The 16,900-nt window shown below is 43.3% G+C and overlaps 1 protein-coding gene across 2 annotated transcripts in view; it reads left to right on the forward strand.

Moving 5' to 3' along the window:
- The window catches only part of SMG7 (SMG7, nonsense mediated mRNA decay factor), an 85,391-nt gene that overhangs the window by 43,683 nt on the left and 24,808 nt on the right, over positions 1 to 16,900 (forward strand). For both annotated transcript variants that reach the window (XM_019530969.1, XM_019530970.1), the window contains exons 6-13: positions 743 to 814; positions 2,009 to 2,159; positions 2,586 to 2,721; positions 7,528 to 7,690; positions 8,307 to 8,463; positions 12,551 to 12,621; positions 12,951 to 13,011; positions 16,689 to 16,808. In XM_019530969.1, coding sequence (XP_019386514.1) covers positions 743 to 814; positions 2,009 to 2,159; positions 2,586 to 2,721; positions 7,528 to 7,690; positions 8,307 to 8,463; positions 12,551 to 12,621; positions 12,951 to 13,011; positions 16,689 to 16,808 — 931 coding nt within the window. The remainder of the gene's footprint in view (positions 1 to 742; positions 815 to 2,008; positions 2,160 to 2,585; positions 2,722 to 7,527; positions 7,691 to 8,306; positions 8,464 to 12,550; positions 12,622 to 12,950; positions 13,012 to 16,688; positions 16,809 to 16,900) is intronic.

Genomic DNA, 16,900 nt, shown 5'->3' on the forward strand with positions numbered 1-16,900 from the left:
GGACCTGAACCTGTTCAGCCTCCATAAGAGAAGGCTGATGGGGGATCTAGTGGCCTGTTACAAACTAGTCAGAGGGGACCAGCAGGCGTTGGGGGGGGCCCCTGTTCTCCTGAGCACTACCAGGAGTGACTAGAAATAATGGTCACAAGCTGGCAGAGGGTAAATTCAGATTAGATGTAAATTCAGAAGGCGCTACTTCACGGTCAGGGCAGCTAGGATCTGGAACCAACTTCTAAGCAAAGCGGTGCTGGCTCCTACCTTGGGGGTCTTTAAGACGAGGCCAGACAAAAACCTTGCTGGGGTCGTTTGACCCCAGTACTCTTTCCTGCCATGGCAGGAGGTCAGACTTCATGATCTGCTCAGGTTCTTTCTGACCCTACAAACTATGAAACTGTGAATTTTTGTAGGTGACATTTATTTCAAAGGCACCTTGCTTTAAAACAAACTGGAATTAGTTTCAAGCACTGTGGGTATTGTAAATAGCAAGATGTATGTGAAACATTTGAGTGAGAGCTAGTGAACCCTGACATTGGGACATGACAGGAGGAGGAAAGGCAAACTTAAAATCAATCTATACATTCAATATTACTTTCCTTTATTTGGGGGACATCTTATAACTCAATTGTTTATTTCTAAAGTAATTACAGGATATTTATTTTTCAAACAAGCTGCTTTTGCAATCATTGGAATTTTAATACACTGAAATATTGCTGTCTAAACATGCTTACTCTCATGTTTTTAGCTCGCTACAGAAATCAAACCAGCCAGGCGGAATCCTACTATAGGCATGCAGCTCAGCTTGTCCCCTCCAATGGTGAGTAGGTAATACCTGTGGGTTGACCACCCCAAACTGGTATTTTGTTTGTTTGCTTTGTTCCCTGTAGAAGCTAGAAAAAAAAATCTGTGATCTTGACTACAACAAATAAAATCCCAACTAACTTTGAGATCACAGTATTTCAGTAAAACATTTGATAATTCATGGTTTGTTTATCTGTGTGCTTTATAGTTCTCTCAAACATTTTTGTAAAGATTTAGTTGAAATGAAGGTATTGCATTAAGGTTTTATAGTACCAAGACTTCATTACTGCTATAGTATACAGTGCTCATCTATGCATTTTCTATGAAGCATTATAAATAGTGATAACTTATTTTTGCTTTGTTTAACAGTCTGTTCATTTACTAGCGTACAAAACTCAGTCATTTTTAGTGCGATTCCAAGTTGCCACCTACAAGCTTGATTTTAATTCTTTAGATCAGGCATCTGGATTTTTTTCCCTTTTTAAACTCTTTTATATCAGTATTATGGTCCCAGTTCTAGGTATAGCAAATAGGATAACCGTTTCCATTGCTGCAGGTTGCTCTATAATGAAAATGCAGATTACTTTCATGAGCCACATATGTCAAGACTTGGCCACTGTAGTAACTTTCTGAAGCCGACTTGTGAAATCTTAAGCCAAAAAAGACAGCTTTATTCTTAATATATTTTTCACCTTTGTGGTGATAAGCATGTATAAATAATTTTGATTTCCCCATGATACTATATTAAGTAGTCGCTGCCAGAGAGACTAGTTGAATTCTGTCTAAAAACGCTAATATAATTCATTTTACATTATATGCTATAATGCATTTTAACTTCTAGCAGTTACTGACAGTTATGGTAGAGGTAAAAGCCTTGCTTTGCTTTAAGAGTACCTACCTACTTAGGCAAAATTCTGTTAAGTATTTTGCATCTGTTTCCTATGTAGTTTATTAATAACATGTATATACTATACATTCTGCAGCTTATGAGCAGTCGTATTGAACAGGGACTAAGTGACTAGTTTGGTTTATAAATCTAAATCTCTTCTGTTGAAAGGTTTATAGGATTTTAATGAAAGAGTACTCCCTCTGAAACGTACTGGATTTAGTCTGAAATGCAAAGTCTCTTGCCTAGACCAGAAAGAGAAACTTGAGTTTGATGAAATGAGCTCTTCACTCCATGAGACTCTTTCATCCTCTTCTCCCCTAGGTCAGCCTTACAATCAGTTGGCTATTTTAGCTTCCTCCAAAGGAGACCACTTGACCACAATTTTCTACTACTGCAGAAGCATTGCTGTGAAGTTCCCTTTTCCAGCTGCCTCCACTAATCTACAGAAAGCACTTTCTAAAGCACTGGAAAGGTGAGACTGATCTCTTCTAGTAAGTTGCTAGCTAATCGTGACTAAAACTGACTTCGCCTCTGTACAGGCAAGCATATTTCCTCTTTCGGTGTCTGAATATTTGCCAGAGAATATCCATAGTATGTGAGGGTGGAAGCAGAGTAGGAAATCCTTGACCATAACTTAGCCACATCCTTCTTGGGTATCCACTGAACAGAGGAGGATCTGTATGTAAGATACTATTGTGTGGGAGCAGTATTTGGAGCACGTATACTGAATTACATACCCTTACATAGTGTGAGAGGGGCACGCAGTTCTTCTTAGGCCTGTCCTTTCTCAGAGTCAAGGATGTAGCTTTTAGCATTTGTTCTGCAGGGAAGGTCCTTAGTCTGTGCATCTGTGTCTAGTTGCAAAGATTGAAGCCAGCTATTTCTCCTCAAACTGTAGTCGTGATGAGGTGAAGACTCGATGGAGTGTGTCTGACTTCATCAAGGCATTCATTAAGTTCCATGGCCATGTATACCTGAGTAAAAGCTTGGAGAAGCTGAGCCCTCTTCGAGAAAAGCTGGAGGAACAATTCAAGGTTAGTATACAAAAAAGGTATTTTTCTAAGTTAACTCATATTTAAATACATTTTTCTATTGTATTTTCTTAAACTATAGGTCAAAGAATGAGTGCAAATTAGCATAACATGACAACAGCAAGCAGGCTGCAGAACTTTTGATGTGGAGGTTAATGGTCTACTGTCCATCTGCACAGATGAGTTGCCCTTCCCTCTTCCCCAGTTTGATTTACTTAACCATAGTGTGATGTAGGATTAGACAAGGAGATCAGGGGGGAAAAGTTACATTCACTTACTGGTTAAAATATAGACTGTACTCTGAGTGCAGAGTGCCATATTAAATTGTACTTTGACCTGGATCACCCGAGAATGTTTGCATTTACCATATTTCACAGTGTATATGTTGACATAGTGTATAACTCGACCCCAAGTTTATTTTTTAATCAAAAAAGTTAGGTTTTTCATATATCCAGCATATAAGTCCATCTTTACTTTGTTTTTCATCTCAAAAAAAAAAAAAAATAGAGGATCAAGCTGTCGCATGCTGGTGGGCTGTAGAGAAGCTGGATCAGGCCCCTGAGAGCTCGGGCAGCACCTGGCCCACTGGCAGCCCCTCTGGCCAGGCCTCCCTGCAGTTCAGGGGCTCAGCTCAACCCCTAATTGTGTGTGTAGGGGGAGGGAAAGGGGCGGGCAGACTTTGCTGAAAGCAGAATTGGGCCCCTGGCCACTTCTACCTTCAGGAGCCTCCTGCAGCTGACAGGATGCCTGATGCCACCTGGGAAGGGGCTGCCTTGCTCTCTGGGGGGGTGGAGAGGCTAGGGTTGTCAGTCAGGGCTGGCCTTCCCCACCCACCTCACCTGACATCCTGCGCTGCCCATGGGACAAGGTAGCCCCTTCCCAGACCACAGAAGCCTGCTGAAGGGGCAGAAATGTTGAGGAGCCCATTCCTTAATTTGATGGAGCCTGCCCTCCCCTCCCCCCCTGCACGACTGAGTTGAGCTGCTGGCAGGCTAGGCAGACTTTAAGCTGTGGTGTGGGGGGGTCCTTCTCTCCATGGTGGTGGCATCCCCCAGGGCTGGGTGCTGCCTGAGCTCCCAGGGGCCAGATCCAACTTCCCCAGAGCCTGGATACAGTGTTGTATAAGTTGAGGTGGAAAATTAAGGGAAAATATTTTGGGCTCAAACCTTGACTTGTACACCATGAAAAACAGTTTTAAAAAAAAAAAAGACAACTTCTTCCAAATACTGCTTCTTTATCTGAGAGAAAAATCTGTTCTGAAAGGCTTCAGACAAGAGCTTCATCTTTTGGATGATCAGCATTTTCTCTTAATTGAAGCTGCCCTTAACCCCTCCTAAAACTGCCGCCTTCTCTTGCTAGCAAAATTCATACTTGGATGCAGCGTCCTGTTACTGACTTCAGTTTGCGCATGGAGTAGAACCATTCAAAACTGAGGTCTCCTCTGCAAAATCTGCATAGAGCAGGGTTGTTCAACCCCCAGCCCATGAGCCAATTCTGGACCCCAGCACCTTGTCATCCAGTTCCTGGGGCTTCCCATGGGCTGTGGCCCTGCAAACTAGGTTGGGTGCACAGGGCCCATTTGCAGCATGCAGGAGCGGCACAGAGCCCCTGGAGCCTGATCCCAGCACATGGGACTCTGGGTGGAGGCAGCTTGGGACCCTGGGAGCCTGATCATGGTGTGTGGGGCAAGGCAGAGGTGGCACAAGGCCCCTGGAGACTGACCTCCATGCGCAGGGCCAGGCAGGGGCCGTGTGGGGAGCCTAATCCCAGCACACGGGACAAAGCAGAGATGGTGCAGAGCCCTAGAGCCAGATCCTGCATGCAGGACTGGGAGGAAGTAGTGCCAGGTCTCAGAGCCTGCACATGGGACCTGCACGTGAGACCAGGCAGGGGTAGTGCAGGATCCCAGAGCCCTATCCAGCTATTGGACTGGCCCCATGCTCTTCATTTGGCCTTCAGGGTCAAAAGGTCGAGCACCACTAGTTTAGAGTGATCATTTAATTAAGCAGACAGCTCATTAGCTTAAATCTGTACTACATTCTCTCTCAAACAGATGACATGTTTAATGCCATCTGATAGCGCAAGCTAGCAAAGAAAAAATACTGTTCATCTCTCACATTACTGTATTAACTCTACCAGCTGCATTATTTGAAGAGGATAGGCAGGTAACTACGCTGGGCTTAAGGTTCCCTCAAGCTATGACAGCAGAGTTTTTTCAAAATGAGAGAGAAGCATGCTAAAAAAGTAGGTTGGTTTTTTTGTTTTTGTTTTTGTTTTTTTGTGCTACTTGTAGAAAGTGTGGCTCAGAATTTGGTATAAGCAGCTTCTGAAATACTTGAGACCTGGAAGTGACGGAACTTGATGTTTAATGAGCTCCAGTGTTTTAAGCGCAATTCTCAATTTGCAATCAGCTCTAAAAGTATTCCTGTTTGGAGAATTGTGTTTTAATTGTTTTTTCTAATAGTATTTTGTTTTGCATCTCTGGTTCTTTTTCCTAATGTTAACCTCTCTGAGTGTTAATTTCCAAAATGCTTATTACTAATCGTGTACAGTCATAAGCAGATCTAGTATTCCATAAAGTGGGGTGTGGGAGTTGTGGTGGCTGCAAATTTCTACTCCTTCTCTGGCTCCCAGCACCTCTCTCTCCATTCCGGGTTTGGCAGACTGTGCTGTGGCGGCAGCAGCTGAGGACTTTTGAGTCCCTGAAGCAGGTAAGTATAGCACACTCCATTCCACCTCTGCTGCTCAGCCACACCTCCCTTCCCCCTTTCCAGCAGGGTTTGTCCAGGGTGCAAATACTGCTGACTATGCCTCTGAGCACATGAAGAGGTGACCTGCCTGCTGACTGAGGCAGAGCCAGCCAGGAAGGGGCTGAGGGAGTGGTTGTGCAGGGTGCTGGGCTTGGCTGAGGACAATGGCATCAGTGGATTGGTCCCCCTTCCTGCACCTGTTGCCAGCAGCAGGGGTCACCTGCGAGCACTGGACAAGAAGCAGATGCAGGAAGGAGAGCGGATCTGTCCCCTGGTGCTGTTCCCAGCCAAGCCTGTCACTGAGCAGCTGTTCTCCTGCAGCTAGAACCCTCACTCCCCAAAAGTCAGCCAGGAGAAAGTGGCAGCAGGCAGGTCACCTGCTTCTTCCTCTCAGAGGTACAATTATTGGGGGTCTGTGCTGTGGGGAAACCCAGCTGGAGAGGGGGAATGGGAGAGGAGATGCTGCTGAGCACCTGGGGGAGGGGATTCTTACCTATTTTGGGGACTCAAAAGTCTTTGGTGGCTGCTGCAGTGACACAGTCTAAGCTCAGTTCCTGCCTGGACTCTGCAGGGGGGGCCCCGATGTCTGAGACAGTGGGGAACTGAAGCTGCCAACATATGAGCTACATGACAGAAGGGGGATGGAATCACACCACCGCATTCCCCTTAGATCCACCCATTTTTAATAAGTACATTTCAGTGATCTGGGTGGTCATATGCCTTTTTCTGACAGCCCTGGACATTGGTCACAACCAAAAGTGGGAGTTTTGACTAGAATATGTCAGTGCTTTGGATAGCATTTTTAAACCTCGGCTACCTGGCTGGAAGACCTGGCTTTTCCATTCAGGGTTGAATTGATTGCTAGATTTTTGCATCAGGAATACATTTTTGCCCACAGGTCAGATTAGCAAGGACTGATGTTTTTGTCAACTTTTGTAACTGAAAACCTCTTCCTGGAAGTCCTCTTTCAAAGATCCCCATCATGTGTATATTTTAACCAATATTAGTTGGTCAGTGATCTGCAATGGCAATGCAAGGGGGTTGGTGCCCTTGTCTCTTTTTTTTTTTTCTCACTGCATGTGGTTTGTCATGGTATGGTTGAATCAAATTTCCCCCCCTCTCCCTTTCACCCATCTTATAGTACACTCAGGTCTTGCAAAGATTGTCAGTTAAGGGTCCTTTCCAATGCCATCTTTAAAGGCAAACAGTTGCAGTAGAGGTGTATTATCAGGATAATCTGAGGGTGGGAACAGGTGTAATATTGGAAGTGGTTTAAATGTCTTTTAAAATTCTTCCACGGGACATCCGGACAGACATACATAGCCTTTGAAGCGCTCCAAAACTGACCCTGAAAGAAGCAAGCACCATTAGGGAGTACTTCTCTTGTGTCTGAACACTGGAGTTCAACTGGGGACCTCTGTGTCCTTAAGCATCCCACAGAGCTCTGCTCCATTCCGCTCCCCTGCAGGGGAAGTGTAGGGCACTGGTGGTACTCCATCAGTGAGGACTCTCCTGTCTACTCTGTTGGGGTGCTCCTTGCCTCACCAGGAGACCAGAGGCCCTGTGTGCCCCCTCACTGACTGACTCTCTTCACCCTCCTCCCCTTTGCAGTTGGGGCTGGGTTGAGGAGTGGGTGGTGGTTGAAATACAGCTGCAGCCTTTGGGAGATGGGGAGCTGGACTGACAGTCCACTCTACTGCCCTCATGGTAGCAGGGAGTGGATCTGTAAGTTGCTATGGCCGCTTGTCACACCCTGGGTTAGGGAACACACTGCTGCATGCAGCAACTGAAATCCTCCACTTTTTTGAAGTGTTTCAAAATGAAGCTGCGCTTTGAAATGCTTTAAACATTACATCTATGAAATACATACTATGAAACTATCTGTGCTCACCCTCTCTCAGGTCTTTTGTATTCTAGGATTAGTATTTTCTTAATGACTGAACCATTACTAAAACAGTGCATTAATAACCACATTCTTAAAGGTCATCAGTCAAACTAACTCTCTGGACCTTTCTTTAGGTTACAGTCCACATGCTTAATACAGGCTTTTTTGTTACAGCGATTGTTATTCCAAAAAGCCTTCAACTCTCAGCAGTTAGTTCATATTACTGTCATCAACTTGTTTCAACTGCATCACCTGCGAGATTTTAGCAATGAAACTGAACAGCACAGTTACAGTGAGGATGAACAGCTCTGTTGGACACAGCTGCTGGCTCTCTTTAGTAAGTACGGAAACATCAGCTGACTTTGTCTTCCCCTTCGCTTCCACATGGTATGCATCAAGTTAGTATGGAAAGGGTCAGTTTATTTCTTAAGAAAGCAAAATCAATCTTTTTCTTCTTACCCATATAAAAGGAGAGAATTGCGTGCTTACCTCACTGAGTCTACTGTATCTGTTCTTATGATTACCAACTGAGACTGTTTAGGGGAAAAACAGGGGAGGGGCTTGGAAATGGTCTGCTAGTGCAGTACTGTCAAACTCACCCCATGGACCAGACTGGATTCAGACTTGGACCCAGTGACAGGGCAAGCACTGTGGTATCAGTACAGCTGTCACTCATACCCACGCTGCCAGAATCTGCCCTAGTGGGGTCCCATCTCTCTAAACTCTGTAACAGGTTGTGCTGCCAAATTTCCATCCCTTTAGGGACCTGTGGACTCAAGGAAGTGGCTCTGCAGGTCATATATTTAACATTGCTGTGGTTGTTAAATCCTTTACACTTAAATCAGTTGGGAAGCAAAGAGATCTTCAAGGTAGTGGTTTATGATGAAACTTTAATTAGGATAAGTGCTTATTTACTTTTTTCTATAGATTTCTCTGTTTGTTTTTCTCTTCAGTGTCTTTTCTTGGAGTCCTATGTAAGTGTCCATCACAGAATGACTACCAGGAGGACTCTGGAGCTGCATATCCTCTTCCAGCTGTAAAAGTTTCAATGGACTGGTTGAAACTTAGGCCCAGTGTCTTCCAGGAGGCAGTAGTGGATGAGAGACGGTAGTGAGTGTTAAGTTTTTTTAATATGATTTTTGTTTTGTCATCCTGTTAAGTAAGGTGGTGGTGACCAGTGAAGGATTAAGTGTAGAAGGGAAGCTCATCTCTTAACTGTTTATTGGCATTGAGTATTTGAAAGTATATGATGTTTCCAAAGAAAAAACTGTGAGCTCTTTGGGGTCATTCTTGGATTCCAAATAGGGTTTGCTACCATGAATCTTTGGTTTTAGACTTCATTGTTAAATTTTTAAGGATAGAGGTGTCCATTAAGAGCATCTAATCTGAAAGACCTAAGAACAGCTACTATTTTTTTTGCTGATAGAATCATAGAAAATTAGGGCTGAAAGGGACCTCAGGAGGTCATTTAGTCCAAACACGTGTTCAAAGGCCACCGCCAATTACATCATCCCAGTCGAGGCTTTGTCTAGCCAGGTCTTAAAAAACCTCCAAGGATGAAGACTTCAACCTGTGGCTGGCTGGTTCCAATGCTTTGCTACCCTCCTAATGAGAGATTTTTTTCCTGATATCTAAACTAAACTTCCCTTGCTGCAACTTGAGACCATTGCTTTGTGTTCTGATTTTTTTTTAATGCTTGCTTCCTCGATTAAATCGTAGAACATGACAGTAAAATGATTTTTTTTTCAAGGTCGTACAGTGAGTCAGTGGTTCAGGCAGTACTAAAATTTGAAGTTGGCTTCCACATAGTCTTGCATTATATTAAACGTCCTAGGAGATGAGGGACATCATTCCACATGTCGCTTATTCTATGTTTGTGCTTCTAATACTCTAATTATAATTTAGACTTAATTATAGTGTTTGTATACTACCCACTTCCTTACTACAACAAATGTTTTTTTATTTGGCTTTGCTGATGACTTTTCAATTTTTGAATGACTATTTAGTGACATGCTTGCATATATGTACTTTTCATGGGATGTCCAAAATCCAGAGTTCAGTGATTGGATCAATATAACATTTTAATTTTCACATCAGGAGCAGAGCAGTGCATGTTTTCAAAAAGAAGGCTGGTCTCATTCTTGGACTAGGTGACGCAGGCAGAGCCTGCTTCTGCCACTACAGTTAATTAGTATAGCTTTTTTTTTTCTCACAGGTAATAGGCAGAGATTCTGAGCCTAATACCAGACTTGAGTGATTGTAATAGAAACTAGATCTCTGGGGTTTAAGACCTGTCCCTTCTTAGCACTAATCAGAATGGCACCATGCCTTTTTAAGGCAAAGGACATGTCTTTGACCATTGTTCCATCTACTGCTTCTTTTTCTAGACAGACTTGGGAGGCTTAGAGATGCCTGCCTAAAAATATTTCCTTCTGAATGCTACATGAAATCTGTCTCTCTGATATGGCGGAAGGTGAGCGTGACTAAAATTCAGTCCTCCATCTAGTCTTTTTCAGCTAGTATTTCAATAAGCCATGGTTCCATGAGCTCAAGGGCTGAGACATCTAAAACACTGCTTCTCAAGTTTTGATCCACATGGCAACCTCAGAAAAGGCTAGTGATGCTCGTTCCTCTAGAAATGAGACAAAGTTTCTCGTCCAGCACCCTCAGAAGTGAAAAGCAGAAGTCTACATATATTAGATGTCACAGGCTCCATTGCAGAAAGGTAACCACTAGCATAAGATGGACTTCTTGTGGTACCTTGTTACCAGTTTTATGAAAAGAGTGCCTGCTAAATTTGCTGACTGCCTTTCTTCCAGCACAGACTCTTCAGCACTCTGTACTTGGCACTGTCAGCACCTGCTGATGGTGTGATGCTGAATGACTTCTCTGTGGCCTGGTTGTTAGATTCCCCTTGTGCCTTGTACAACAGCAGTGCCAGCTTGGCTTCTGGTCACCTGAAGTCATGATACTGCATCTAGCAGTTTTAGATGTTGGTTACAAGCTACTTCCTCTGTTTAGCCACACTGGGAGCCAAGGAAGGATTCCTGCTCTGAAAGCATCAGCCTCTCAAGAAACAAGACCCTAACATCCTTTCACTAGCCCAAAGCCTGTATGCTTTCAGTCATGGGTCCTGTTTGGCAGTCCATCCTCTCTTCTAGCCTTAGATCTGTGGTCTACAAAATTAGGCAAGTTGGCAGAGGGGAAGGATTAATTGATTCCAATAGCAATTTTGTTATTCTCCATAGTGAGGCAGTTTGTCCTTTTTAGGTTTTGTCTGGCATAACTTAGTGTGTGCCAAAAACCAGTGGCTGAGACCCTTGATGTCACTTGCAGGTAATGCAAGAGAAATTACACAAACCACTAGACTTTCTGCACCAGTTCATGTCTGGTAGACTTCGACATTCATTAAGGAGTTGTTAAGGTCTTGTGGAGGACTGAAAACAGTGCAGGAAAAGGTCTTTTAAGATTGAAAGCATTTGGCAAAAAAACCCAACACTTTTGCTGTGTGCCCCCACTACTAGGCTTTTTTTTTGGCAAACTGGGGCTATTTACATTGGAATAAATTCTTAGTTTACGGAAAGTTTTCCACTGAACAACATGGAAGAAATAAAATTCATCGTACTAGAGAGGAAAGCTGATGGGTAGAATTTCCTTGCAGACTGCTTTGCTTTGTTTTTGTGTGTTATATTTACATGTACTTAGATCACACTAGGCTATGGGAATCTTCCTTGTGATGTTCTTTGAAAATATCCAGAAAGATCGCTACTGCAAAAAGGGGTTCTTTCCACTGAGAGCTGCAACCTTTGCTTGTTAAAGGTCTGTAGGCCCACTTTGGAGTGTAAAAAGTGCTCAAGGACAAAGATGGCCAGACCTCAGATGTTCAGGTCGCATCAGCCCCGTGTCTATTGCAGTCCACAAGAGGCATCTGAGAAAGAAGCCTGAGGAAGACGCAGACAACCCATGTTTTCCTTAGCTGTGGTATTCTTGATGGTTTTTCTGTTGACAAGAGGCTCTACATTAATCAGGAGCCTGGCAGAATCTTTGGAATTTCTAGTCCCTTTTGACAATTCTTCCTTTTTTTATTCCTGAGAAGCCTGGACTGGGATCATTGGAACAGTGGGCCTAAGTTTGTTGGCAGTGGTTATTGCATACAGTTCATGTCCCGTTGTGTCTCCCAGACTTTCTCCATCTCTCTTCAGGGACCCCTCTCAAAATACTGTTGAAACAAGAGGTGTACCGTCTCCTGCATGTAAGAGGAGTAAAAGAGGTGCCCTTTGAGTTCAGAAGCAGCCCTTTGGAATGACAAAATAATGGAAATGAAAGATGAATGGGATCAGTGGCTCATTTTTTTTCCTTCATTGTCTCAACTGTATGTGCTTGAGTTCTAGGAGGCATTCAGCTTCTTAAAGGAAACATCTTGGGTACCAGTCCAGGGAAATGCATTCCATTTCAATAGTATCATGGCCTGCCTTATTCTGTATAGTATAATCTTTAAATTGGAAGTAGACTGTTCTTCGATGTATGTTATTTTCAGTCGCTCTGTTAGAACCACCAATGTCAACAGAGCATGAGCGTATAATAAAAGTAGTTAGATGTTTCATTTAAATGCAACCTGAATGTAGAACTTTCTAGCTTCCCAAGATATTTTTCTAGATTTGACAGTATTCTTTAATGTTAACAGAAGTAATATTCCGTTTCTTCATGAAGCAATTTGTCTCTTACCTGAGTCAGATTATGGCCTCTTGGGAGCAGTTAGCTTTGAATTAGGTGTTTTGAACTCTTTTGCCTAGTGTAACTTAAATTTAAGTAAAACCCACTGTTTGTTTCTCTTCAGTTGGGAAGTGGATTTTCCATATTAATTTGACAGCAAAACCTGGACTTTGAGAATTGTTGACTGGCTTTTGAAAATTTTCGAGCTTCATAGGAACTGCTACTCTTCCTTTCGCAGTATTGAAAGAAAAGCATTTAATTGCTGAGAGTGTTCCTTTGTTAAGGGAAAAAAGGCTCCTGGCCATCTGCAGTAAGGCAGGATGGTACCAGAACTTCATAAAACTGTCTATTTTGTGGGGATGAGTATGGCTAAATTGGACTGCAGTTCTGCTTGGTTTCAATATTTAACTGGTAAAGTTTAAATAGTATTTGGATTCTTTCAGACATTACCATTCAAAGTGAAAACTGTCTTTTTGATTTATAGCATTTGGCCCTGGCTGATTTCTCTTCTAAACAGTTTCCAGCCCCATGAAGAAGATCTGTCCAATAACAATGGTAAGGATGCCACCTAATCTGTTTTGTGAAGGGGGTGGTGATAGTGCAACTAGCATCATTTGTGTTAAGTAATGGTTGGATAGTGAAAATGAAATGAAGGTGCTTCTAGTACTGGTACACTTAACTATTTTTACAAATAGCTTTCCTGTGCTGAACAGATCACGCGACATTTCATTTTGTCTATCCTGTACTTTCTATAGCCTTTGTAGCATTGGCAGTATATTATAGCACATGTCTAATAGTAATTGGTACTGTGTATGGTGACTAAATATCCGTAACCTAATTGATGCATGCCTATTTGCTCATACTGTTTCCTGTCTGTTCATCAGCTACTCCACTTCCAGAGGAGTTTGAATTGCAGGGATTCTTGGCTCTGAGGCCTTCATTCAGGTGAGGTGACAACTGAAGGAGGCTTTACTTTTAATTGCTTAAGAATTTGAAGACTTTTCGTATGTGCCATATTATAACTAGCTTTCAGTGCGAATAAAACTGCGTATAGATGACCGTAAATCTCCTGTAAGCATCACTGGGTGCATCTGCACATGTCATTATGGCAACGGGATAAACTCTGGTGTGGCTTGTGCCAGAGTTTATCTTGCCACATGAATGGCACATGTAGATGCTCAAAATGCTGCAGTCCAGGGCATACATATAGACTGTGTCTGGGACTGCAGCAGTTTGAGCCAGGGAAGAACAGGCCTGGGCTGGCAGGGGATTCAGCCATGGGCTCTGGGAAGTAGCTTTGGGCTGTGGAGGAGCTGACTGGGGCACAAGAGTGCCCCAGAGTGCCGAGCCTTGTGGCTAGGTGGCAGGCAGGGGTCTGGCACCCTGCTGCCTGGACTGACCAGGCACAGTATACGCCCTGGTCAGTATTTACACATGTGTTTAGGCACAGTTATTCTCACTGGTGTAAGGTAGTACTATAGATAATACTGTCCCTGACAGTACCATCTTACAGCAGCATAAATTAGTTTGCTGTAGTCTGATAGTGCCACACATGTAGACTGTGGTGCTTTATACCACAGCAAATTAGTCTACAGGCAATCCCCGCTTAGCGCTCTTAATTGGTTCCAGAAGAACCAAGCATTAAGCGGAACTGTGCTAAGCGAAACCCCTTTGCTTATTAGGAATGAATGTAAATATAGATAATTAATTACTGCCACTTGTCACCGCCGCTGTCGCCTCTCCTCAGTAGCCTGCTGACTGCTCCAGTCCCAGATGGCAGCCTGGGCCTGCACTCCTGCTGCCCCTCCCTGGGCCCCCCACTGGCCCTGGCTCCAGTCACTGACTCAAGCCCTGTGCTGATGCCCCCCCCACTCGCTGCTTGTCACAGCCGCCACTTCACATCGCCCGCCTGCCCCCCAGCCACTCCAGCCCCGTGTGACAGTTTGGACACTGGCACTCATGGTGCCCCACTCTGGGCATGGGCCCCTGCCGGCTCTGGTCCTGGTTCCCATACTCCTGCGGCCCCACCCTGGGTGCAGGTTCCCCTGGCCCTGGGCACCGGTGCAAGCCCTGCACTCTTCTCCATCACCGCTGCTTCAGCTGGTGAACTCAGACTAGTAGGGCAGTAGAATGTCCCACAGGAGCAGGGTGGATGTTTGGAGCTGGCCAGGAGTTGGGGGGGTTTGCAGCCTCCCCTCTATGTGCCTGGCCAGCTGCAAAACGTACCCCCCCCCATGGGATGCTTCACTGCCTCATCAGTCTGAGTTCACAGCTGTGCCTGGCTTGTCCCCACCCATCCACACCCACACTCACCCCCCACACTCATTGCTACTCACTGCACTTGCTGTCACCGCCACTGCTGCTGGTTTCCGCTGAAACTTGCTGATTCCACTGAGCACTATAGCAAAACTGGCTGCGCATTCAGTGAAATCAAGTATCAATTTTAAATGAGTGCTATAGCAAAATAGCACTAACCAAAACTGCATCAACTGGGGGTTGCCTATACTGTGCAGTTCAATTCATGTGTAGATGGACCCACTAATGAACTGTTACCTGGATTGCAGGCAGCTGGTAAGTAGGTCACTGGGAAGATGTAAGAGACAAGTCTGTGGCCTAATCTCTTACTGTTTATACCCTGAAAAAACAAGAATAAATGCTTATCCTGTGTGTAAATGGGTACCACAGAAGTCTGTATAGATCCCCATCTGCACAGCATGGGGAAACTTAAGAGGGAGGGAGGATGAAGGCATATACAGCAAAATCTGTCATCTGGTACTTCAACCAGGCACTGCTTTGCCACATGCTGTGCAGGAGGTGGGGGGTGAAGCTTGCATGCGGCAGCCACTGCCGCCAGCTACCATCCTGTGTTGTCGCCACTCCAAGTGCGACCACCACTGCCCCCACCCTTTGCTCTGTGTGCAGCTGCAGCCACACCTCTCCCTCCCTTCTCCATGTTTGGCCGGAAACCCTCTGCCTTGGGTAAGCAGCACTTTTAGCTTACCAGCACCCACCGTTCCCCACTCGTGCCAGATAATAGGGGTTTTACTCTAGATTGGCAACAGTAGACTTGGATTTCTAGGTTTTCCATTTTTCCTTCCAATTTATGCCCTGTATTTATTATGTATAATTTACTCTAACAAACATTCTTTAATTTGGTTTATTTTACATTTCTTTGTTTCATTGGAACTTGGAGAATTGGACTGAATAATTTTTTCCATAACTGTGGAAAGTTTTTACTTGGGTGGAATCAGTATGCTTGTGAAAATTACACTTTTTGTCAGTGTAATTTTCAACATTTCAGAATGTCACTTTCCACATTTCTAGTTTTGTTTTGTTTTACCTCTTTTTGTGGTTTTCACTTGACAAGGTTATGTTGTTATTACAATTTCTTTAACAAATGTAACCAAATATATCTTCTAATTCTTGAGATAAAGCTAGTATTTAATAATAGATGTATATGTATATAATGTAGTATTAATTGATACACCCAGATTATTAGATGTAGTTTTATATTTGGGATATCTGTCTTAAGGCTGCCTCCCTTCTTCTGCCTTCTACTCTCTTTAATTCGACCTTGCAACCTAGCTTAGCTAGACATGTTAATTTTTTTTATTAACTGACTGGGCTATCTGTAATGTCTGCAGAGGTTCATGCTGTCAGCACTCAGAAACAGCCTTTGCAGCCTTCTGCTTTAACAACACTTCTGTAGCTTGCCCTGAACCCACTGGAAATAGCCAGATCTAGTAACAAAGAGAAACTGGTCTGTCAGGATTCCAGGTGCTCTGTTTTCTTGATACATTAGATTCCACATTCATTAATGGAAAACCATAACATTGTGGAAGAAGGGAAAATTCTTAGGAACACTTCCCTGAAGTCTCAAAATTAAATAAGTATCATATATAATAAAGACTTGCAACATGTTCTGGTTTAAATGTTTAAATTTAAGCTTTCTGTACTTTCCTTCGTTTTTTGAGCCTGGCTTAGAAGAGTCACTTGCATTGAAAAGTTAGGAAATGAATAGAGTTAGGAGGAAAAGAATTATTTAACCAAGTTGTATCCTTCTGTTGTTGAAGATGTCTGCTTTTCTCTGGCTCAGCCTAATCTTCTCTTAAGTGTGGTCCCATAGTCAAGTACTTCTGTAATTGACATCGGAGTAAATTCCATTATTTCCATAGAAATAGTACCAGTAATGTTAGGACTTCATTATAGGAACAAATAGAAGATAGTTTGGGAGTGAGCATATCCTTGTTTAAACATAAGGATAAACTTATTAAACTTATTAAAAACACTTAATTGGTGTACTTGCTAGTAGGTTTTTGCTTTTAGTTTTAGTCAGTTAATATGTTGAAGGTTTTTTCATGATATTAAAAAAAAACCCTGTTAATCATAAGTTATTCCTGACACAGCACTTACCTGCATAATATATACCTAATTTATCCAAGTAAAACTGAAAATGCAGTTTGGACATTTATAATTATAAAATGCAATTTAAATATTTCAAAATTGAAATGAAGAATTGCAGTAAATTAACTGTGCAGTTCATTGTGATCTTTTCAAAGACCTATATTTGCCTTTATAGGAGGCAAATGAGACTAATTTTGTTTTGTTTATGTCAACACTAGGAACTTGGATTTCTCCAAAGGTCATCAGGCAATTACAGGAGACAAAGAGGGGCAGCAACGACGGATACGGCAACAGCGCTTGATCTTCACAGGGAAATGGATTGCCGACAACCAGCCAAGGTATGTACAAAACTTTTGTCTACTGTCCCTCACTTGGGTGTAGTTTTGTTACTATTGGGCTTGAGTAATGACGGGTGTTAAAGATGGACTGA

The sequence above is a fragment of the Crocodylus porosus genome, unplaced genomic scaffold (genome assembly GCF_001723895.1).
Source record: "Crocodylus porosus isolate Cpor-Errol unplaced genomic scaffold, CroPor_comp1, whole genome shotgun sequence".
Taxonomy (NCBI): domain Eukaryota; kingdom Metazoa; phylum Chordata; order Crocodylia; family Crocodylidae; genus Crocodylus; species Crocodylus porosus.